Raw genomic sequence first — 24,302 nt, 5'->3', positions numbered from 1 at the left:
TTAGCTATATTTGCTTTCTCATTTAATTCTCAAAAAACTCTGGGAGGCAGGCTTTGCAAATCCCACCTCAGGAAATGGAAGCATGGAGACATTTACCCAGAGCTGGGGTTTGAGGCTAGATGTTTTCTGTAGGCTAGGGAGAGATGGCACTATGGATGGTGAACTTACCTGTTAGTTCAACCAATATTTTGTGTAAATTGTATGCAAGATACTAATAGAAATGTAAGGGAAAATAAAAATTAACAAATGGATTTGATTTCCCTGTTAATCATAAGAGTTTGCTGTTTTTCTAATTACTACAGCAGATTCCTATGGAGCAGTAGTACAAGCACTGACTTTAGAGTTGAATGGTTTTGAGTTTTATCCCAGCTTCTCTACTCACTAGTTACTACTTGAACCTCAGTTTCCCCATCTGTAAAATGGAGATAATATAACCTAGCTCATAGTGTGAGAGAATTGAATGTAAAGAGAGAATATAACAATTTAAAGTAGTTCGCTGAAGTCCTAGGCAGCATGGCAGAGGACATGGATCTTATACATCTGAATCAGGTAGGTTTCAGCTTCTAAGGTTTTACTTGTTTGGTGACTCTTATTCTTGAGGAAACATGGAATGGGTAAGTGGAAGAACAATTTTTCAGTGCAACATCTGTCAGAAGGAAAACAGATTTTCTCAGGAGACGTTTAGAGCCTCTGGAAAGATGCTTTCTCTTCAGAGTGGTTAGTAAACTGGAATAGACAGATGGTATGGGCAGGAACCATGTTGGCAACTGTGATGTTGTGATTTATAAGAAGTATATATGGTTATTGAGATGACCAAAATATTTGGTCAAATATTATATATATAATACATAACTACATATATTTATTTTTATATGTAATTTATTATATGTATATTTATACATATAAATGTATAATTATATATATATAAAATTTGGTCTTCATCCACANGAAATGTAGAGAGTGATAAAGATTTCTTTCATTAGGTTTGGAAAGCGCCTAAGGATCAGGGCTGGTTGCCAATGGAGCTAACCACATTTTTCGAGGGTTGGTACTTTCAGTCCTACCCCATGACCTCTGGGGAGGAGAGAGGGACCAGAGGTTGACTCAGTCGCCAATGGCCAATGATTTAACCCATTGTGCCTATGTAATGAAGGCTCCATGAAAACCCAAAAGGCCAGGGTTCAGAGTTTCCCATTGGTGAACACCTGGAGATGTGGGCAGAGGGACACACCTAGAGAGGGCTTGGAAGCTCAGTGGCCTCTCCCCACACCTTGCCCTATCCCTCTCTCCCATTTGGTAATCCAAGTTACTACCTGTACTTCTGATGGACTGGCCCAGGACCTCCTCCTCATGTTTGATTAATTTGCTAGATCAGCTCACAAAACTCAAAGAAACATTTTGCTTACTAGATCACTGGTTTATTATAAGAACTTGGACTTACACCTGGTGTGTCGAGTCCAGTGTGGGTCAGAAGTATAGGCAACAACCTGGGTTTGTGCCCGGTGTCAGAAAGTGAGGGGTGCGGGATCTTGTAGGACTAAACCCTTAATCTGTGGAATTTGATGCTATCTCCAGATGGTTAGTGTCTGAATTGAATTGAATTGTAGAACACCTTGTTGGTGTCCAAGAATTGCTTGGTGTTGTGTGGGAAACTTACTTCCCTCCACACACACACTTAGAAATTAGGTCCAGGAACCTAATTTAGAGAGAAATCTTGTCTCTGCATTTTTCTGGTCCCAGATATTATCCCCGAGCAAACACCTCATCTTTTTGCTTCTCACCTTCTTCCAGTTTCTTACTGCTAAGCCTAAAGGCACTCAAACCAAACTGTCCCTCTGAAGTCATGTCACTTATCTCCAAAACCACTTCTCTTCTATGAGACTGGCATCTAGGCTGACGTGGGAGGCTCCACAAGCCTTTATCTATGGCTTTTCAGACACTTGCTGGGTGCTTGGGAATAGAAAAGGAAATGGGGAGATTTGACTCTTTTGAAAATCTTGATCAGTTAAGAGGAAAAAAGTCTGAACTGCCTCATAAGAGCAGCTTGGCATTTTAGTATAGGAGCATATGGCCTATAGACAGTTCCCTATGAATACTTTCACTGCTGTTAGAAAGGATGGAATACTCAAAAGAGGGGAAAAGACATTCTCAGCACTCTTCAGTAGATTGCAGGCTACAAAGTAGAGTACAATGTCATTCTGGATCTGCAAGGGTCTGCAGTGAGCCAGGTATTAGCAACATAATGTTTTTACTAACTACCTTCCATCTATGGGGAGAAATGGGAGGGGCTAGAAAAATAAACTCACAGGTAAACGTGTTGAGACAACAATACTTTATTGTACACTTTTGAAAAAGTAAACTGAATGGGAATCCTGAAAGGTGGTGGTGGTGGTGAGAATTTGTTCTTCTCAAGCAGCCAGGGGAACCCCTTTTTATCTTTCAGTCTCTGAAAATTAAGAAAAAGCAATAGAAAAGGGGCAGTAGTTCCCAGCTACAATGAGGCATAAGTGGCCTGTAACACAATCTCCTCCAAAAAGCTGGCAAGTCCTACCTTTTCTGAGCCTCTTTCCATTAAGGTAAAATAAAGCACTTGGATCAAGTGGCTTTTAAGGTCTCTTCCAGATTGTCCCCACCAAGACAAAATTCTTTATTCCCGTGAGGAAAAATAAATACAAAATGGCCCTCTGAGGTTTAAATTGGCCTTGGTTACATGCAGACTTGGAGGTCCCAAGATGTAAGAATCATAACTATTTAAAGGTCCACGAAAGCTTCAGGAGCAAAAGAGGTTATTGGTCTTTGTGTCTCTAAATAACCAGGGTGTAAGGGAGAAAACGAGTGTTTGAAAAGCGCTAAAGTTCGTATTAAGCAAGGCAAGTCCATCTTCGGGGAGAGGTCTCCGCCGGGCCAGTGTTCTGGTGCTCCCACCCCAGGTCAGCCACGTAAACGCAGACAGGCAGGCGCACACTCGCCCACATACACACGGAAGCATCTTGGGGTTCAGAGAATAATGCTGCTCAGTAAGCGAGTGTCCTTTCCTTCGCTACCGACTGTAATTTATCCCCTTCCCTCTCCCCATTTTCTCGGTCTCCACGCTCAGGCGGAGATTCTTTGCAGCCAGGACCCGCGATGCTGGGCTTCTGTTGCGCAGGACCCGTCCCGGGTTGGCTGCCCTGGATCGTCTTGCCCCGCAGACCCAGCGGTCCCGGAGGAGCCGAGGCCCCAGCCGACGGACTGAAAGGCTGAGCGTGGGGCAGGTGAAGGGATTATGCGCGGGGCTGCGGGGCTGGGAGGAGGGCTCGGGGCGCAAGACCGGGTTTACAGGCTGAGTGTGGATTTTCTGGGGCAAAAAACCAGGATCACGAGGTAGAGCGGAGCTCCGCGAGCTGGAGGCGGAGTTATGGAAGAGCTGGGCGGGTCTTTGAGTGGCGTGGGCGGAGCCCTGCATAGCGGGAGTGAGGTGGGGACCTAGAGGGACCGGGCTCTGAGTGGAGGGGAGGGGCCTATCGTGACCCTCAGGGGCAGGGCTCTGAGTGGCGAGATTGGGTGTAATCGGGACTGGCAGTGACGGGGCTGTGCGTGGTTAGAGTGAATTTGGAGTCCACAGGGACTCGCGAGGGCCCGGCTCCGCGTGGCCGGTCTTGGACCAGNGGTCCCCCAGCTCGCTAGTCCTGCGGTGGGGTGTCGCCTCCGTCCCAGGCTAAGCCTGGAGCTGTGCCCTCAGCATGTGGGCGGGGAACGGCCTCCCCCAGGCCAGCCGCTCTCCCTGTCTCTCCCGGGGCAGAGGAGGCGCTCACCCTCTCCCTTCGCCCCGCGGGATGCGGGTGGAACCTCGCTGGTCTTTGACGCTCCTGTCTGTCTCTCCCGGACCCCCCAGGCGGAGCCAGAAGCGGTGTCCTTGGAGCCCGGGCTAGATCAGGAGTATCACCTCCAGGCTCCTCAGTTCCTCGGAGCGTCCCCCGGCCCCCATCTCTGCCCAGTTTTAAACGGACTGGGTTTCCATTTCCTGACATGTCCACCCTGACGCCTCTCCTCCCTCTTCCTGCCCCTTCGCAGTTTCCAATTTCCTCCAGAGCAGCCATTGTCTCCAGTCTTCGCACCCGGGTTCTTAATTCTCTCGGTGCTAAGGACTTTTCCTCGTCGGGCAGAGTTGACTTGAGGCAACGGAAAGCCCACAGAAACGCAGTATTTCTCGTAACTGTGGAGAATAGGTGGACTGTTACCGCTACTTTCTTTAGTATTTATTCATCTGTGGACAGACAAGAAAGTAGTGTTTGTAGAGAGTGTGTTTTTGAATGGGGCCGTTGAAAAAAGAGTACCAAGAACGCCGCTTCCCTTAGCTGTATGCCTTTAGAGAAATGGGGGACGCCAACGATAGGAGAGGCTGTTGGAAGGCTTCCTGTTATTTTGGTGGGAAACCGTTAGATTTCTAATGTTTGAATAGAGTAGTGGAACTTGTTTCTATATTGGAGTTAATGCCATCTTTGGAATTTGTACCCAAAGATCTTCCCGGTTAATCAACATCTGTTATAAACATGTATACACTATATTTGCACGCATGTGTGTGCACTCTGAAATTTATCGGAGTATGTGAGCTATTAGCAGCAGACACATTGTATCATTGTTTCTGGCTGACTTTTATATTCAACATCAGTTTAAGTAAATGTGATTTACTTGCACAGTGTCCAGTGTGTCACAGTCCATTTGAAGACAATGCAGAAAACGGATGACGGAAAGTATCCCAGTACTAGAGTGCGCTGTGCTTAGTCACACCCAGAAACTATCATATAATGATAATGTTTATGTGTGAATGTGTTAGAAATTGTGATGTAGTGGATAGGAAGATAGACCATGAAATGGAAAAGGACTAAGGGAAGGAAGCATTTTACAGATAATTCACCTTTCAGTGAGGGACCACTGTATGCCTGTGACTTGGGATAAAAAGATAAAAGTTATTTTTGGGTGACAGAACTGGAAGTGTCCAAGGTGCCCTTAGATAACAGGAGGAGCACAACGATGGTGTTGTGTATTAAATTGTATACCTCAAAAGATATGTTCAAGTTCCGACTCTCCACCAACTGTGAATGTGACCTTATTTGGGAATAGGGTTTTGGCAGATGTTATCATTAATGTGATGATGATACCAGATTACAGTGTGCTCTAATCCAATGACTAGGGTCCTTATAAAAAAAAAAGGGGGGGGGATTAACACGTGGAAACATAGGGAGAACACCATATGGAGACAGAGGCAAAAACTGGAATGATGCAGATAGAAACCAAGAAACGCCAAAGATTGCCAGCAACCACCACAAAGAAGCAAGGAAAGATTCTTCCTTAGAGCCTTCAGAGGAAGCACGGCCCTACCAATACCTTGATTAGAGACGTCAAGCCTCCAGGTCTGTCAGAAAATAAACTTCTGTGTTTCTAAACGGTCCAGTTTGTAGTACATTGTTAATGGCAGCCCCAGGAAACAAACACAGATGGGATTACTTAAGCCTGCTCTGGGGAGAAAAAGGCAATTCTTGAATTGAATCTAAAAAGATCAGTAAGGCTTCACCTGGCTAAGGATGGAGCAAGGACAGAGATTTTTCAAGTGGAGAGAATTGTGCCAGAACAACTCGTAGGCTGTGAAAGTGGCTGTGAAGGTGTGACACCAGCGTTGTGTATTTGAAAGATCTCTGTCTGCTATGTAGAGGATGGATTGGAAGAATCACAGTTGGAGGCAGGCCTGAGATGGTGAGGACATGCACCAGGGCAGTAGTAGAGAGTTCAAGAGAAGAGGGTGGGTATCTTAGTCCTTTAGGGCCACTCTAACAAAAATACCAGAAACTGGATGGCTTACAGAGCAAATATTTGTTTCTCAATTCTGGAGACTGAGAAGTCCAAGATCAGGTGCCAGCAGATGCAGGGTCTGGTGAATGTCTGCTTCCTGGTTCATAGACAGCCATCTCACTGTGTCCTCACATAGAAGAGAGGGCAAGGGAGCTCTGGAGTCTCATTTATGAAGGCACTTATCTCATCTATGAAGGCACCACCTTCATGACCTAATCACCTCCCAAAGCTTTAAGTACCATCCCATTGGCAGTAGGATTTAACATGAATTTGGGGAGGGAACACACTGGTTCAGTGCATAGAAGTGGTTCTGAGTGGTCTGGGAGATTGAGTCACCTTGACTTGGTGATTCCCTGTAAGACAGAGTGTGATGATAGTGTTGGTTGGTCTTTCAGGATAGAACTTAAAGGGAAGAGTGTGTTTGGAAGGAGAGGGTGGGATGTTTGAGTTTCATACATGTTGACTTTGAGGTCCTTGCTGGCTACCTGGGCAGAGAAGTCCAGCTTGGAGTTGGAGGTGCAGGCCTAGGTCCCACGACCTGTTCTGGGCTGCAATGTCAGATGTGGCTGGGCCCTCGTGAGACTGGGGAACTTTGGGTTGGACCCAATGTCCCAGCAGAAGTGTACAGTGGAAAGAAATGAAGTTGGATTCCTTGTTAGCTCCAACTGTAAAATATGGCAGGGGAGGTGATTCCTGAAAAAAGAAAAAAGAATCCATCAACTGCAAATACATTTGTGAACCTTGAGAGATGGGTGTCACAGACCAGAAAGGAGAGGTCTCTGGTTGCTAGCTTTGAAGGAGGGAGTGATGCAAATGGTCAGACACAAGGAGGGGATGGTGCCCCCCCAGGAAAACACCATCTGTAATGAAACAATATGTGAAAAGTTACTTTTGTACATTTTTCTTTAAAAAGTGACATGTACAGCATGGAAAAATGCAAAAATTAAAATGGACAGTCTTGTCTAGTGCCCTAACATCTGTATACTTCCAGAGGTTTTTAAAAAGCACCTTTGCATCGTCCTGTAAAAGTCTCCCTAAATCTCTTAAAGTAAAAAGCAGCAGTCTAAATGTTAATTAATTTAGTAGATGACTAATTGTGAGTATTATGGATTTTTTTCAGAAGAAAATTTGGCTAAATTGTGTCCTGTGCTTTGGATTTATACCTTTAGCAAAGAACATTGCTAAAATGAGCAGATACCTTCATCAGTCAACATGTATTTACAGAACACCTTCTTTTGCCAAACACTTCACATAGATTATCTCTTTCTCATAAGCTCCATGATAACATGGCACCATTATTCCCATTTTATAGGTGAGAAATTTGATTGAGAGAGGTTCAGTTTCTCTCCAAGGCCACACAGCCAGTTGGTGGCAATGTTAAGATTCGAACGCATGTTGGTGACTCAGAGCTCAGGATTTTTTTAACAGCCTTCATACTCTGTCTCCCACTCAGCAGCATGATGAGGACAAATAACATTCCTACCCCCTCAGAGATGAGGGCTGAACAGATGAAGGGAATAAATATTTTATTCAGTGGATACTACTTGGGAGTCATTTTCTATGAAAACATAAAAGTGGTCTTCAAATACTTGACGTACTGAGGTGGGGGGAGACAGAATGGTCAAAGGGCATATATATATTACAGTGAAGCAGTTTTGGATATAATGTAAAGAAAGGATTTTCAGCGTTTAGATACTATCAGAAGGAAATGATCTGCCTCAGGCAGTAGTGAGTTCTCTTCACTAGAGTTGTACAACAAGCTGGCTGGCTTCTTGTGACAAATAGAGGGAACTTATATATTAGATAGGGGGTGGAGAGTGCTTGAGACCTTTCTCACTGAGTGATTTTAAAGTGGTGGACATAGGCAGGCCTTTGCTAGTCAAATGTGACATCAACTAATGAAATAAATCGCTACGTTTGCGTAAATTGGGAACCTTTTACTTCTTTAATTGAATGTTTTTGTTTGAGATGTAACTCACATACCATAAAATTAACCTTTTTAAAGCGTAACATTCTGTGGTTTTTAGTATATTCACAAGGTTGTGCAACCATTACTACCATTTAATTTCAGAACATTTCACCACCCCCAGAAGAAACTCCATACGCATTAGTAGGCACTTCCCCATTCCTCCCCTCCTCCCCCACTCCCTGGCAACCGCTGATTGGGACCTTTTAACACTAAGTTTTATTTTTCACAGCTCTTGTGGCATTATCCTTCAGTGGGGCTATTGGGCTGACTTTCCTTATGCTGGGATGTGCTTTAGAAGATTATGGGTAAGTTTTCATTTCAGAAAGAACTCTTCTTGTTTTTGTGCCTTTGTCCCTGTTAGAATGAGTGTTAGCAAGTTGAGTCAATTTAGGGCCAGGCTCTAACTAATGAGTTAGTGAAGTCCGGGTCCCTTCATGGATCAGTTGTATCTGTGCAGAGAAAATCTCTTTTTAAACTTGATGTATTCATATAGTAAACCTTTCTTGAACACCTACTCTGGACCCACTGGGGATGTAAGAGTGAAGAGACACAGTCCTGTCCTCAGGGAACTTGCAGTTCAGGTTGTGCCTGAGAGGCAGGCAGGCGATGGTCCAGTCTGTAAGATGAGAGCTGCAGTGGAGACGTGTGCACAGTACATGGAGAGCTTTGAGATGGTGCATCTGAGCTTCTCTGGGAGGGCCAAGGAGGGCTGCAGAGAAGTGGTTGTCTTTAAGCTGCTTGATGTCTAAACAAGAGCTTGGGGAGGCCGTTTGGGTCTGATGAGTTAGGGGAGGGCATTCCAGGCAGCGGGAACATTCACCAAAATGTGTTTATTCAACAACTCTTGGTTGAGTGCTTACCACACACCAGCTACTTATAGGACCTGGGGATTAAGAAATAAGAGAACAAAGGTCCTCCTTTCTCAGAGAGTGTGTATCACTGAACAGATGAAAAAAAAAAGTCCATTCTATCAGCGGTAGAAATGTTATGAAGAGCAAATGAGAAAGGGCACAGAGACTGGGGAGAGGAGGGTCAGGGAAGGCCTCTCTGAGAGGGCGACTTGTGAGCAGAAGTGCAAAGAAAATAAGGAAGCAGGCCATGCTGGTAACTGGGGAAGAGGACTTCAGACAGTAGGAACATCATGTGCTGAGGCCCAGAGACAAGAAGGCATAGAGACTGTCTGGGAAACCACATGTGGTTCATTCCAGGGGGAGCATAGAGTGTAGTTGGGATGAGCAAAAGGAGGATTGGTCAAGGAGGTAGAGTCAGTCAGTGTTTAGGGCACCGTACGCCATGTAAAGGAGGTCAGATTTTATACTTCAAGCCAGAGGAGCTGGAAAAATATCCTGAGAATAGGTTTGGAGGGTGAGGGGGTTTCTGTTTGAAAAAGGTCAGTCTGGCCAAAATGTGAGAGTGGACAGCAAGGTGCTGAGACTGCCATCGGGGCGCGCAGTAGGGCACTACTGTCATAAAGCAAGCAACATGCAGGGCCGTGGCCGTAGGAATGAAATGAAAGGAAAGAGAGATCTAGGCAGCAGAACGAACAGGTTTTGTTAACTGATGTCAGAGTTCAGCAAGGGGAGAGGGTTCTGGGCTGCATCCCAGGTGACTGGCTTGAGCCTCTAACTGCACCGAAGATGACAGGACTAACTTAGACCAACTGGGGCTGGTTGTTAGGGGACATTGAGGAGTTCAAATCTCTCACCCCAGTCCTGGCCAGAGATTGTCTAAACACAAGAGGGAGACAATGGTAAACAATAACTTCTATTTGTCCAGAGCATCTGCAGCTGTTACTTGAATCTAGTTTTAAGGGTATAAGATATTATCCTCATTTCTAGCCTGGAAACAAAAGCCCAGAGTAGTTAAAGACTTAACCCAAGTCGTACAGCATTAAGTGGCAGATTGGATTCATGTTCTCACTCTCTTGACCATTATTCTACAACCAGCTCTAAGTCCAGATGTTCTGATTCTCTGTGATCTCTATAAGGTTTTAAAAAATGAGCCATTTACTGCTACTACAAAGAAATTAATTTTGTATTTAATGATGGCGACCCAGGATTATCCTGTACATCAGGAGTCAGCAACCTGGCCCACAGGCCAAACATGGCCCGATCCCTGTTTTCAAAATTAAAGTTTTATCGGAACACAGCCACACTCATGTATGTACTATCTCTGGCCACTTCTGCACCACAGGGACAGAGTTGTGTAGTTGAGACAGAGACCTCATGGCTTACAAAGTCTCAAATATTTACTATTTGGCCCTTGCGGAAGAAGTTTGCCAATCTCTGGCCTACATGTTTCCTGAATAGTATACACTTAATATTCAAATTTTGTATGTAAACAAGGTTGCTTCTACACTAATAGTTCTCAAAGTTGAATGTTGATTGCTCACTGTGAATGGGAACATAGTCCTTTAGATTGTTTTACAGAAAAGTCTCACTATATTCTAGGAAGAATTAAGCGCTCCTGGCTGTGGGCATGTCAGGTCATAGCTGGGTCCCTTCCAGACCTCTTCTGTCTCTGTATCTCTGTTTCCTCACTGGTAAAATAAGGGAATCTCTAAAAGCCCCTTCAAAAATATTGTTTGGTGATTCTTGAAACCCACTGTAATCCTGATAGTTTAGATTTAGGAGTTAGAATTCAGTGTTTATATCCGGAGGCCTCTTGATGAAGGGCATTTTTGCTTGTTGCTTTTTGGTTGCCATCCGGTACTCCTAGGTCTGTAGCTGAAATAAGCTCTCGTTCCAGTGTAGCTTTGCCACAGCTTCTGATTAGAAGTGTTGACTATCTGGCTGGATCTCCATTATGGTACTGGGGTGATGTGTATTGCACACACCCTCAGGGAATTAAGCATAATAAACATCTGACTGATGGAGAAAATATTTTTGAAATATTTATAGAATAAATGTAATTGTAAAGCAGGTGGTACTTTTTAATAAATATAACATTACAATTTGGGAAGAAAATGTTTTGCATTCTGGTATTATTACATCTTACAATAAAGATTAGAGTATATCTAAAGTTTGTAATGGCAAGCATATTTATTTTTATGATTTCTGTACTTAAAATTCATTTTGTTCATTTAGTAAGTATTAATGGAACACCTCAGTCTCGGCCCTGGGGATAAATGGTGATTGATTGAGACAAATTAGATTCTTGTTCTCATAAACAAAGAAATATCAAATAGGGATAAATGCTGGCAAAAAGTCAAGAGGGTGATGTGCTCAAGGGTTACTTGAAGTATTTAAAATGGATGGTCAGTCTTATTTCACTTAACATAATATCCTCTACGTCCATCCATATTGTCCCAAGATCTCATTTTTTATGACTGAGTAATATTTCATACTCCATATGTATCTTCCTTATCTATTTATCTGTTGATCGACTCTTGGGTTACTTCCATATCTTGGCTATCGTAAATAATGCTGCAGTGAACATAGATGTGCATATACTTTTCCAAATTAGTGCTTTTTTTGTTTTCTTTGAGTAAATACCCACTAGAGGAATTCCTGGATCATATGATAACTCTCATTTTTTGAGGAACCTCCATAGTATTTTCCACCGTGGTTGCACCAATTTACATTCCCATCAACAGTGAATGAGGATATCTTTTTCTCCACATCCTTGCCAACACTTGTTATAATTTGCCATTTTTTTTAAAGTTTATTTATTTATTTTTGAGAGAGAAAGAAAAAGAGTGAGAGGGAGACAGGGAAAGAAATGAGCAGGGAGGGGCAGAGAGAGAGAGAGTCCCAAGCATGCTCTGCACTGTCAATACAGAGCCCACCATGGAGCTCGAACTCACGAACCATGAGATCATGACGTGAGCCAAAATCAAAGAGTCTGACGCTTAACCGACAGAGCTACCCAGGCAACTCCATCTTGTCTTTTTGATACTAGCCATTCTGACACATGTAAGGTGGTATCTCGCTGTANTTGAAGTATTTAAAATGGATGGTCAGTCTTATTTCACTTAACATAATATCCTCTATGTCCATCCATATTGTCCCAAGATCTCATTTTTTATGGCTAAGTAATATTTCATACTCCATATGTATCTTCCTTATCTATTTATCTGTTGATCGACTCTTGGGTTACTTCCATATCTTGGCTATCGTAAATAATGCTGCAGTGAACATAGATGTGCATATACTTTTCCAAATTAGTGCTTTTTTTGTTTTCTTTGAGTAAATACCCACTAGAGGAATTCCTGGATCATATGATAACTCTCATTTTTTGAGGAACCTCCATAGTATTTTCCACCGTGGTTGCACCAATTTACATTCCCATCAACAGTGAATGAGGATATCTTTTTCTCCACATCCTTGCCAACACTTGTTATAATTTGCCATTTTTTTTAAAGTTTATTTATTTATTTTTGAGAGAGAAAGAAAAAGAGTGAGAGGGAGACAGGGAAAGAAATGAGCAGGGAGGGGCAGAGAGAGAGAGAGTCCCAAGCATGCTCTGCACTGTCAATACAGAGCCCACCATGGAGCTCGAACTCACGAACCATGAGATCATGACGTGAGCCAAAATCAAAGAGTCTGACGCTTAACCGACAGAGCTACCCAGGCAACTCCATCTTGTCTTTTTGATACTAGCCATTCTGACACATGTAAGGTGGTATCTCGCTGTAGTTTTGATTTCTGTTTCCCTGATGATGAGTGATGTTGAGCATCTTTTCATGTGTCTGTATTTCATCGGTATGTCTTCTTTGGAAAAATGTCTATTCAGGTCCTCTGCCCTTTTTTAATTGGATTATGTAGGTGTTTTTTGGTGTTGAGTTGTAAAAGTTCTTTATGTATTTTAGATATTAACCCCATCTCGGATATATCATTTATAAATATCTTCTCCCATTCATTAGGTTGCCTTTTCATTCTATTAATGGCTTCTTTCACTGTGCAAAAGCTTTTTCTTTTAATGTAGTCCCAGTAGTGTAATTTTCCTTTTGTTTCCCTTCCCTGAGGAGACATATTTAGGAAAATGTTTATAAGGCCAATGTTAAAAAGATTACTGCCTGTGTTTTTTTCTAGGAGTTTTATGGTTTCAGGTCTTACATTTAGGTCTTTAATCCATTTTGAGTTTATTTTTGTGTATGTTGTAAGAAAGTGGTCCAGCTTCATTCTTTTGCATGTAGCTATTCAGTTTTCCTACTACCATTTATTGAAGAGAACAAATTGAGGTTGAGCAAAATGGGTGGGCAGTGGGAGATGCAGGCTTCCAGTCAAGGAATGACTAAGTCACAGGGTTAAAAGACACAGCCCAGGGAATATAGTCAGTGACATCATAATAGCAATGTATGGGGACAGACAGTAGCCACACTTGTGATTATTGCATATTACATAGAATTGTTGCATCACTGTGTTGTACACCTGAGAACTAAAGTATCAATTATACCCCCATAAAAACAATTATAAGAAATAAATAAAATTGAATGGTCAGAGAAAGCCACTTTCAGGAGACCTCTGTGTTTAGATTGCACAGGAAGGAGCCAGCCAACGAGGAGGTGGGGAGGAGAGCATTCCAAGTGGAGGGTTTTGCTAATGCAGAAGCCCTAAGATGGGGATGAGCTCAGAGTGTTTCAGGAACAGAAAAAAGGCTGGTGTGGCTACTGATTGAGTGAATAAAGAGAAGATGGCACCAAATGAATGAGAGGAGTTGACCAGATCATGTAAGGCTTTGTAGGCCAGGGCAAGGAATCTGGGTTTTTCTAAGCCATTGAAGGGTTTCCAACACACATACACTCAAAAGACCTCTATTGAGATAGTGTGTGCAAGACACTGTCTTGTGTTGTATAGGGACAGCAAAGGTAACTGAGTGAAGATTCTGCCTTCAAGAAGTTGCAGCTCAGGAATAACGGAAAACAAATAAAGATTGTTGATTGTGCATTGTGTCATTTTTTTTTAACACAGGGTAATGTATCGACAATTAATGGACTAGTAATTTTCTTTTTGTAAGTTGATTTATTTTGAGAGAGACAGACACAGAATGAGTGGGGGAGGAGCAGGGGGAGAGAGAGGAAGGAGAGAGAGAGACAGAGACAGAGAATTCCAAGCAGGCTCCCTGCTACATATCAGCAGAGAGCCTGATGTGGGGATTGAACCCACAAAACTGTGAGACCATACCCGAGCCAAAACTGAGAGCTGGATGCTTAACCAACTGAGCCACCCAGGCACCCCTGGACTAGTAATTGTTAATCATTGCGTCTTTCCTGTTCCTGGTATAAATCATCTTATGTACAAGTATTGACCATTAAATTAATAATTGTTTGACCTAGACATTGAAGATAATTCTAACTTTGAAATGGCAGCATGTCTTTAAAATGTAACCGTAACTTTCTTTTTGGGTTTCTTCTGGGTCCTCCCGACAGCGTTTACTGGCCCTTGTTTGTCCTGATATTTCACGCCATCTCTCCCATCCCCCATTTCATTGCCAAAAGAGCAACGTATGACTCTGATGCCACAAGTAGTGCCTGTCGGGAGCTGGCATATTTTTTCACTACTGGAATTGTTGTTTCTGCCTTTGGATTTCCTGTTATTCTTGCCCGTGTGTCTGTGGTAAGTTTTGTTTTCTCTTGTTTTGCCCAGTTGTTGCTGACTTTACTTGAAAGGCCCGTGTCCAGAACATCAATTTCACTGCCATTGCTTAGGCTTAATTCTCAAATCCAGATGTGTTTGTAGTCTCTCTTTTCTATTACAGATCTCCCTATCAGTGTCTTGGCTATGTTTTCGGAATGTTTTCTTTGTCTCTCTTATAGCTTTTAGCCGGACCATGTGATTTCTTGCTTTTTCAACATTAAACTATTTTCTGGAATTGTGCTTATTAAATCCTTGCCTCGTAGGGCGATCCACAGAGACTATAATAGCAATGCTTTTCTGGTTCCAAAATGAACATCACATCAAATTCTTCTCCTGTACATAGGATCATGGACACAATTTTCAACCTAACATGGTAGGCACATTTTGATGACATGGCTACGAGAAGATGACAGCGATAAGATGCCATCTTCATATCCAGTACATTTTTTTTTCTTTTTGTCTCCAAAACACACATCGTGGGTATAATTTATTCACTTCTTTCTTCTTTAATGTTTACCGTCTTCCATACCACTTGCTTTTATTCTCTCTAACTACATACTGTTTCAATTTCATGAAACCCTTATTTGGGGCATTGGATCTTTGGGACATCTGCTATTTGTAAGATACCAGGAATAAGAGCCAGACATTGTTTCTGTCCCAGAGGCACAGAAACTAGCCTGATGGGTAAGTATGCTATAAATGTATTATGTGTGATAATTGAAACATGATCATACCACTATAGGAACACCGGGGAGAGTAATTCCAACTGGCATTTGATGTAGGCCTCTAAGGATAAATAAGGTTTTGATTAAAGTAGGGAAGGCTGTTCGATGGAATGGCACCCGAGTGTGAAAATGCAATATGTGGAATAAAGAACAGTTCAATATGGTGGAGCCAGAAAGGACGTGATTGAGAAGGAGGCTAGAAAGGTTGGGGAAGCCCAGTTGGGCAGGCTCTTGAACGCCATGCCAGTTTGAACTCTATCTAGATAAGAAGGATTGAAGCTCTTTGAATGCAAAATCGTCGTGACCTTATCTCCTTGTGCCATAGACCAGTACTTCTTAAGTTTGGCTGTAAGGATTTCTGTTTTATGAAGAAACTTTCATTGATGTTTTCTTTTTATTGCTTAAATTAAAACAAAATGCCCACTAGAGGGTACTCTCATCCCCAGCTGTGCCTCTATAGAACTATCTGCCAAGCTGGAAAGCTCTTTTCATTTGTATGCAGATTATTATTGAAAGTCTCTTCTTGCCTAGAAAAGAAACAAACCAATCCATAATCCTCTGCAACTCCTGTTTTCCTGAAAGGAGGCAATGGGTATACATCTTTTAGTACCCCATATTATAATTGGACCCTTTATATTCTGGGTGCTTTCATTTTACTTAAGGCAATCATTGTCTACTGAAAACATATTGAGAAATATGTCTAATGGGGAAAATGATAAGGATGGTACCGACTTAATTATCAAGCATCACAAAGTAATTAGGCTAATTACTGAATAGTTCACTGTCTCCTGCCTGCTACGTTATTAAGCCTTTTAGCAATTTTATGTAATATTTCATCGGATGATTCTAATGCAGAAAATAACAGAGATTTTCAAAGGGTATAATATGAAGTAAAGATTTAATCCTCTTTCCTTGTGTTTCAGATCAAATGGGGAGCCTGTGGCCTTGTGCTGGCAGGCAATGCGGTCATTTTCCTGACAATTCAAGGTTTTTTCCTTGTATTTGGAAGAGGAGATGATTTTAGCTGGGAACAGTGGTAGCACTTTATTCTGATAAATTGCATTTTATTTCTTAGAAGTCATACTATATGTATTTGTGTGCACATGTGGCCTTTTACTATGAAATTTCATATGCTATTTTTTTATACCTTTATATCATGTTCACTGTAAGAAGGACTACATGAGAGAAAGCTTAGTTTTGTTTCCAGCTAATAGACCTCTCCATTTACTCAAGTTGAATTCTGTTATTTGTTTGGCTGTGCATCTAGTCATGGTGCTCTCAGAAGATATATAAACACAGTCTTGTACACAGCCGTTCACTTGTGCAATGCATTTACACCTTTTGCCTGGGGATGAGCGTGGGTGGGCAGACAGCACCGGAGCAAGTCTCCATTCTGCTCAGGACTTCCAGGATGTACTTGTGGCCCAGAGGGACAGGGTGGCTCCCTCTTTGTGCTGTAGACCCTTGCTCTCAAAGTGTGGTCCACAGAGCACTGGCATCTCCTAGGAGCCAGTACGTACAGAATCAGAGACCCCACCCCGGATCCAGCGCATTTTAGATGAGCTCCCAAGTGAATTACATGCACATTAAAGTTTGACAAGTGCTGTCATAGAGGAGTAAGTATCACTTCTAGTGTCCTTGTCTTCCCTTTGGCAGAACCACTTAGCCTCTCTGGGCATTAGCTGCTCATTTGTAAACATTGTTTCACCTGCCTTCGTGTCGAGGCTTATTGCAGAGTCTCTTTGGTATTTGTGAAATATCCGAACCTATATTGTTCCTTACATTTGTGGAACTGTTCTCAGGAGGGAACAGCCATGTCATCACACTATCTGAAAGGCAATAGCTATTTTCACAGAGCTGGAGGAACAGCGTAACCCCAGAGTCACAGAGTAACTGGGCTGCACCGAAGGAGGCCAGGCTGGGACCAGTCCCTGCTTTCGCAGGGTGCGCAAGAGCAGATAGGCAATACTTTTTAATTTCCCTTCATAATCACATACTTCTCTGCAGCTCCTCTGTACTGCTCTCCCCTTCTGTCTCCCTCAAACACACACACTCCCAGCAGTTCTGGTTTGCCCTTACTTCCTCACAGCTCTGGCTTTTCCTTCCTATGGGGACATGGAGCCAAGGAAGCAAACAGAGGGTGAGCTGCTGAATTTTACTCACATGTTGATATACTTACTGTCTTTCCTGCCTTGTAGATCTTTTTATATACGTGTATAAACCCCTCTGCCACTTTTAAGTGAATCATTGAGAATATGTGTCACGCTGGATCCTGTAACTAGTTTTTCTAGCTCAACTTTTGTCCAAGATCTATAAAGAAAGAGAAATATGGGAACTAGAACCACTTGGCGAGAATACAATAATTTCAAAGAATTGTTAATGTGTGACAACTGACATACATTTAAAACACTGAAATTTTGAAGTTTGGAATCTGTGAGGAATTAGCAAATCTTTTCGTATTATGGAATGATCTAGGACCAGGAGAAGATAAAAGTGAAACCGAAAAGGATAATGTGCAGTTACATTGTGGCTTTGTGCATGATTTTATGTTTTCAGAGTTCTTTGTACATACAGTATTGTTGATGTTATTTCCGATATTTATACTAAAAAATTATGTAGACACTTTATAATTTTAACCAGCATTTTTAATAACACTTGGCACTTATTTTATTGTAATAAATTTCTCTTTTAACACAAAAGAAAGTTTAATTTCAAAAGTCTTTATTCTGATGTAGCCTTGCTTAAAAGATAAAAAGTCAGAATCTATTGGTGTTCTGAAATGAACACCAAATGCAGTTTGAGCAATATAGGAATAGCAATGCATTTTAAGATACCATTTGAATGTATAGTTATATTGTAATAGCATTTCTTTTCCTAAAATGGAAATAGTGTTTAATTTATACTCCCTTTGGCAAACATATCTTTGTTGCCTATACATATTTCATATTTCGGATAACCAAGGTAGCCTTATTATGTAGCCTTAAATAAAGCATTGCTTCTTGATTGTATTTCCAGAATGATATAAAGTACACATAGAGAATATTTGTAGCTATTCCCTAATAATGGAATGGTTTATTGAAGTGATAGATTGTTGGATTTGCTCTTGTGTCTGAAAACAAACATTTATTTTTAGTGCTTAAGTGTCATTTAAGTAATAAATGTCAATAGGAAGTATTGTTGTGTATGAATGTACAATATAGAAGTTTCCTTTTGATGACACAAATGTTGGGCATTTTTTTTTCCTTATAAAGGGTTCATTTTTTTTTTCTTCTGTACACCATAGAAACTCTTTTGGAGATTCAAAGCACATTGCTTACATTATAAAACTGAGACTACACATAAAGAATTGCTGACAAGTAAGTAATCACACAAGGGGGTTCTCTATCAGGTTGCAAACAACTGACTGACTTACAGGCAGACTCTGAAACACTTTCTCACAGAGAGTGGGAGATTGGTGATGGAGTGCCCCGGCCAAACCTTCTGGGGTAGGCTAACCCTTGATGTAGTTGACTTACAGTGCCCAAAGTATCTGCCTGAGTTTCAGGTCTTGGAAACAGGGTAGTGTGGACAGGGTGAAGAAAGGAAAGCAAAAATTTCCACCTCTTTTCCTAAGAACAAAGGTCTTTCTTCAGTTTTTGCAGCACTTTCTATCCCCTAATGCCCTTGGGGTCCAAGTACATTCCCCCGAGTTTTGCTGGCCTTCTCCTCTGACCTGGCCTTCTTCCTGGTCTGCCCCACCTCCTGGGGTTCCTCATTTTCCCAGATCACCCACCTCTCTACTCCCACCCAAGCTGTGTTCTTAGTTTAGCTGATACGGTGTGGTGTAGAGAAGAAAGCAGTCTGGTCAAAGTCCTTCCCAAAAGAAAGGATGACTTGTGCTCCTCTCCACCTCATCTGAAACCCTTCCCAGTGCCTGCATCATGCAGTGCCCGTGCCACGCAGCAGCTGCAGCTTTCCAGGGAATGCCTTGGGACCCGATGGCTCATTCACAGAACATGGCTGTGTTTCCAACTACAGTGGAAAAAGCATTCCAGCAGTTGATAGAGGATAATATTTGGGTTAGGGGCAAACCTCTCATCCCTCATCCCTTCCTCCGGGCGGGTTCTCAGCTGGTCGTACTTCTCATGGTTGTTCCTTTTCCTCCACTTGTGGACTCACGGTCCTCAAGAATTCTTTACCTCTGAGGTATTCCCTTGATGAAGACTCCTCTAGAGGCTGAAATGTTTCAGTAAGTTAATAACATTCCTTATGCTCTCAGGGAAGTGCTTAGGAGATGTCACAAAAATATGCCCTTTTCCAAGTTTGCAAAAAATTCAGATTTTGCACCATAATTGAACCATATTTTTATACAGATACTAGCATTTTCCAAGCATAGTAATTAGTTCACAACTGGAAACCATTATTTCTGTAAATGGATGTAACTTGTGTGTTTTAATTTTTTCCCCCATTCCACCTCATGAAATACCTTATTTGCAAAACTTCCAGTGCATAATAGCTCATTTTGCTATTACAATCATAAGGTGCTTTGTAGTGTCCATGCTACTGGAATAGAGCAGTGATATGTGTAACCCCAAACATGATGTGAAAGATCTCCAGGACTGCCTTAGATGGCATTATATATGTATGATGAGGATGATTACTTTTTAAATAAAGCTTGTTATTTTTACTTTAACAAAGACTTTTATGTACATTATTAAATTAAAATGCTTAATTTTAGCAGACTGATTTCCCCAGTATTTTGGTTTGGATAATCTTAATGTGCACATGGCTGGTGTTGAGCCTGTACATAATGTGGTTGAAGAGAAGCAGTCTTCTGGAAGGAAGGTTGAAGGTTCTGGGGCAAATACACAGGCTGTTTGAAGGTGGGACCCTAAGACACATCAATGAGAGATGCAGGCAGGGTGTTGCATAAAACATATTTTTGAGGGCTAATTAGTGGCATGGGAAGCAACAGGATTAACACACTTTGTACAAATTTAATTTGAAGTTTAATCTATACATATATATGTAATACATATGTAATATATATATATTACATATGTATTATATATATATAAATATATATAATACATTAAGGAGTAAACTTCATTTATTCAACAAAAATCTATCTTCTGTATCTATAATCATTGAATTGGTGAGCTCATGCTGTCTTATGGTTTTAAATACCTTTTGTAGGAAACTGGCACATATTTTTTAGTATCCAGCCCAGACTTCTCTAAACCCCAGAGTTGTATAACCAACTGCCAACATAATCTCTCCACTCGGATGCCTAGCAGGCATCTCAAACTCAGCATGTCCAAAATCAAACTACTGACATCCTGTTTCCAGTGTCTCAAAACAAAAGGCTTGGAAGTGTTTCAGAAGGTATTATTGCACATCCGACATGCAATCCATCAGGAAATCTTGTCACTTCTAACTTCAGAATGTATCCAGAATCAAAGCATTTCTTATACCATCACTGCTAGCACTGTGGTTCAAGGACACTATCATATCTTGCCTGGCTTATTGCACTAGTCTCCCAACTGCTCGGTCCCCTGCTTTTCTCTGATTTCTCCTTCAGACTAGTCTCAACACTGCAGTCAGAGTGAGCCCGTAAAATGTAAAGCAGATGTCACTCCTCTGCCCCAGTGGCCTCCCATCTCACTTTAATAATAAAAAGACACATGACCCAGTTTAAAAAAAAATGAACAAAGGATCTGAATAGGCATTCCTCCAAAGATAGGCAAGTGACTAATAGATACAAGAAAAAATGCTCAATGTCATGAGTCATCAGGGAGATGCAAATCAAAACCACTATGAGATATAACTTCACACTTCCCTAGGATGGCTAAAATAAAAAAATATACGATAACAAGTACTGACAAAGATACAGAAAAATCAGAGCCCTCATAAATTGCTGGTGAAAATGTAAAATTGTGTAACCACTGGAGAAGATTTTGGCAGTTCTTCAAACTGTTATATATTAAGTTACCATATGACCCAGCAATTCCATTTTCCTAGGTATATTGCTGAGAGAGATGAAAATACACGTCATACAAAGGATTGTATACAAAGGTTCATAGCAGTGTTATTGGTAATAGCCAAAAAGTAGGAACAGTCCAAATCTCTCAACTGATGAGTGGATAAAGTGCTATATCCATACAGTGGAATATTTTCAAACATAAAAAGAGATGAAATACTGATAACATACTACAGCATGGATAAATGAGCCTTGAGAACATTATTTTAAGTGAAAAAAAGCCAGTCACAAAGGCCCACACATTGTATAATTCTATTTATCTGACATGTCCAGAATAAACAAATCGATAGAAATAAAGTGTAGGCACATCGTTGCCAGTGGCTGAAGGAAGGGTAAATGAGAAATGACTCTAATGGGCAGAGTTTTCTGGAGTGATGAAAATGTTCTGGAATTAGTGGTGATGGTTGCACAGCTCTTTGAATATACTAAAGTCATTGGATTGTGTACTTTATTTTTTAAAAAATTTTAAATTTTATTTTAAAGAGAGCATGAGCAGGGGAGAGGGGCAGAGACAGGGAGAAAGAGAGAGTCTTAAGCAGTCTTCATCCTTAGCATGGAGCTCAATGTGGAACTTGATCCCAGAGCCTAATATCATGACCTGAGCTGAAATCAAGAGCTGGACACTCAACTGACTGAGACACTCAGGTGCCCCTGGACTGTATACTTTGAAATGGTGAATTGCATAATATTTGAATTTCATCTGAATAAAAAAATCATGAAAAACAAAGTCAAACAAAAAAGGTAGGAATAACCTAAGTGTCTCATCAACTGTTCGGTGTGGTACAAAGTTTTCATGGGTGATGAAGAGGTTCTAAATGGATTGTGGTGATGTTTGCACAATGCTATATTAAATACTGTTGAATTGGTGAGACAGGAAACCATCAAAATCCTAGAGGAGAAAGCAGGCAACAACCTCTTTGACCTCAGCTGCAGCAGTTTCTTGCTCGGCACATCTACAAAGGCAAGGGAACTAAAAGCAAAAATATACTATTGGGACCTTATCAAGATTAAAAGCTTCTGCACTGCAAAGGAAACAGTCAACAAAACTAAAAGGCAACTGACAGAATGAGAAAAGATATTTGCAAATGACATATCAGATAAAGGGTTAGTATCCAAAATCTATAAAGAACTTACCAAACTTAACACCTGAAAAACAAATATCCAGTGAAGAAATGGGCAGAAGACATAAATAGACACTTCTCCAAAGAAGACATCCAGATGGCCAACAGACACATGAAATTATGCTCAATGTCACTCATCATCAGGGAAATACAAATCAAAGCCATACTGAGATACCACCTCACACCAGTCAGAGTGACTAAAATGAACAACTCAGGAAACTACAGATGCTGGCAAGGATTTGGAGAAACAGGAACCCTCTTGCACTGTTGGTGGAAATGCAAACTGGTGCAGCCACTCTGAAAACAGTGTGGAGGTTCCTCAAAAAATTAAAAATAGGACTACCCGATGACCCAGCAGTAGCACTGCTAGGAATTTACCCAAGGGATACAGGAGTGCTGATACATAGGGGCACATGTAGCCCAATGTTTATAGCAGTACTTTCAACAATAGCCAAATTATGGAAAAAGCCTAAATGTCCACCAACTGATGAATGGATAAAGAAGATGTGGTTTATATATACAATGGAATAGATGGCAATGAGAAAGAATGAAATCATGCCATTTGCAGCAATGTGGATGGAACTGGAAGGTATTATACTGAGTGAAATAAGTTAGTCAGAGAAGAACAGATATCATATGTTTTCATTCACATGTGGATCTTGAGAAACAGCAGAAGCCCATGGGGAAGGGAAGGGGAAAAAAATAGTTACAAACAGAGAGTCTAGAGAGGCAAACCACAAGAGACTCTGAAATACACAGAACAAACTGAGGGTGAGGGGGGGACCGGGAGAAGGGAAAATGGGTGATGGGCATTGAAGAAGGCACTTGTTGGGATGAGTACTGAGTGTTGTATGTAAGCCAATATGACTGCTTGTTTAGCAGTTCTTTTTAAATTTTTTTAGTGTTTATTTATTTTTGAGACAGAGAGAGAGAGAGAGAGCCCACAAGCAGGGGATAGGCAGAGAGAGAGACACACACACACACAGAATCTGAAGCAGGCTCCAGACTCTGAGCTGTCAGCACAGAGCCCGACATGGATCTCAAACTCACAAACTACAAGAGTGTGACCTGAGCCAAAGTCAGACACTTAACCGACTGAGCCATCCAGGCACCCCTTTTGTTTAGCAGTTCTTGAGAATTCCTCTCACTGCCAAAATATGTGTTTTCATATTTTAAAGGAATTATTAATTTATTCAGAAAAAGCTCAGTCTCAATGGAGGTTATTTTAAATGTTACATATGTTTAAAAACTGGTAATACTGAATTATTTTTCATACTTATTTTCCACTTTTGTGAATTACTGACATTTCTTTTAGGGCATTTTTCTTTTTATGTTTTGATTTTTTTTTTTTTTTTGAGAAAGAGAGCACGTGATTGGGAAAGAGGGGGAGAGGGGCTGAGGGAGAGAGAATCCCAAGCAGTCTCCATGCTCAGTGCAGAACCTGACCTGATCCCACACCCATGAGATCATGACCTGAGCCGAAATCGAGAGTGGGATGGTCAACCGAGTCACCTAGATGCCGCAGGCAGGGCATTCTCTTTTTTAGTTGCTATGTAAGAATTCTACACATATTTAGAATCAAAGTATTGTTTTTCTTATATTCTGCAAATATATTTTTTAAGTCACATAATAATCTAGCAAAAGGTAGTTCTGGGGTGCCTGGGTGGCTCAGTCGGTTACGCATACAACTTCAGCTCAGGTGGTGATCTCATGGTTCATCAGTTTGGTTTGTAAGTTCGAGCCCCTCATCTGGCTCTCTGTGGTCCAGCAGAGCCTGCTTGGGATCCTCTGTCTCCATCTCTTTCTGGCCCTCCCCTGCTCACTTTTTTTTCCTCCCTCCCTCTCTTTCTCTCAAAATAAACATTTTTTTAAAAAGTATTTCTGTTACTTTAAACTTTATGTAATTTTTCTACCTACAGAACCTTTTGAGTTTTGTGTAGCCAAATACATTATTTTTTTCCCCTAAAAATCTGAACTTGTGTGTATTCTTAGAAGGTTCTTCTCTATTTCAAGAGAAGAAAAATACATTCCCGTAAAGCATTTATGGGTTCTTAAAGATAC

At 41.4% G+C, this 24,302-nt stretch overlaps 2 protein-coding genes across 4 annotated transcripts in view; both read left to right on the top strand.

The window, feature by feature from the left end:
* Positions 1 to 3,155: 3,155 nt before the first annotated feature.
* The window catches only part of LEPR (leptin receptor), a 163,810-nt gene continuing 142,663 nt past the window's right edge, over positions 3,156 to 24,302 (top strand). For both annotated transcript variants that reach the window (XM_077776273.1, XM_077776275.1), the window contains exon 1: positions 3,156 to 3,254. The gene's annotated coding sequence lies outside the window, so the exon portion shown is untranslated. The remainder of the gene's footprint in view (positions 3,255 to 24,302) is intronic.
* Positions 3,224 to 16,411, top strand: LEPROT (leptin receptor overlapping transcript). 2 transcript variants are annotated; one of them, XM_077776276.1, is made up of 4 exons: positions 3,224 to 3,254; positions 8,028 to 8,103; positions 14,169 to 14,355; positions 16,025 to 16,411. In XM_077776276.1, exons 2-4 carry the CDS (start codon positions 8,075 to 8,077, stop codon positions 16,139 to 16,141), a joined length of 333 nt encoding a protein of 110 aa, XP_077632402.1. In that variant the 5' UTR covers positions 3,224 to 3,254; positions 8,028 to 8,074; the 3' UTR covers positions 16,142 to 16,411. The 2 variants fall into 2 exon arrangements, with proteins under 2 accessions (XP_077632402.1, XP_077632403.1); XM_077776277.1 differs by lacking the exon at positions 3,224 to 3,254 and adding an exon at positions 5,280 to 5,393.

Source organism: Crocuta crocuta, unplaced genomic scaffold, assembly GCF_008692635.1.
Source record: "Crocuta crocuta isolate KB4526 unplaced genomic scaffold, BGI_CrCroc_1.0 scaffold17, whole genome shotgun sequence".
NCBI lineage: Eukaryota > Metazoa > Chordata > Mammalia > Carnivora > Hyaenidae > Crocuta > Crocuta crocuta.
Note: the sequence above shows the minus strand (reverse complement) of the source record. Positions and strands in the feature narration are given on the sequence as shown.

Coding starts and splice junctions, on each gene's coding strand:
- LEPROT (XM_077776276.1), top strand. CDS start 8,075: ATGCTGGGATGTGCTTTAGAAGATTATGG. Junction 8,104..14,168: donor TGTGCTTTAGAAGATTATGG/GTAAGTTTTCAT, acceptor TCCTCCCGACAG/CGTTTACTGGCCCTTGTTTG. Junction 14,356..16,024: donor TTCTTGCCCGTGTGTCTGTG/GTAAGTTTTGTT, acceptor CTTGTGTTTCAG/ATCAAATGGGGAGCCTGTGG.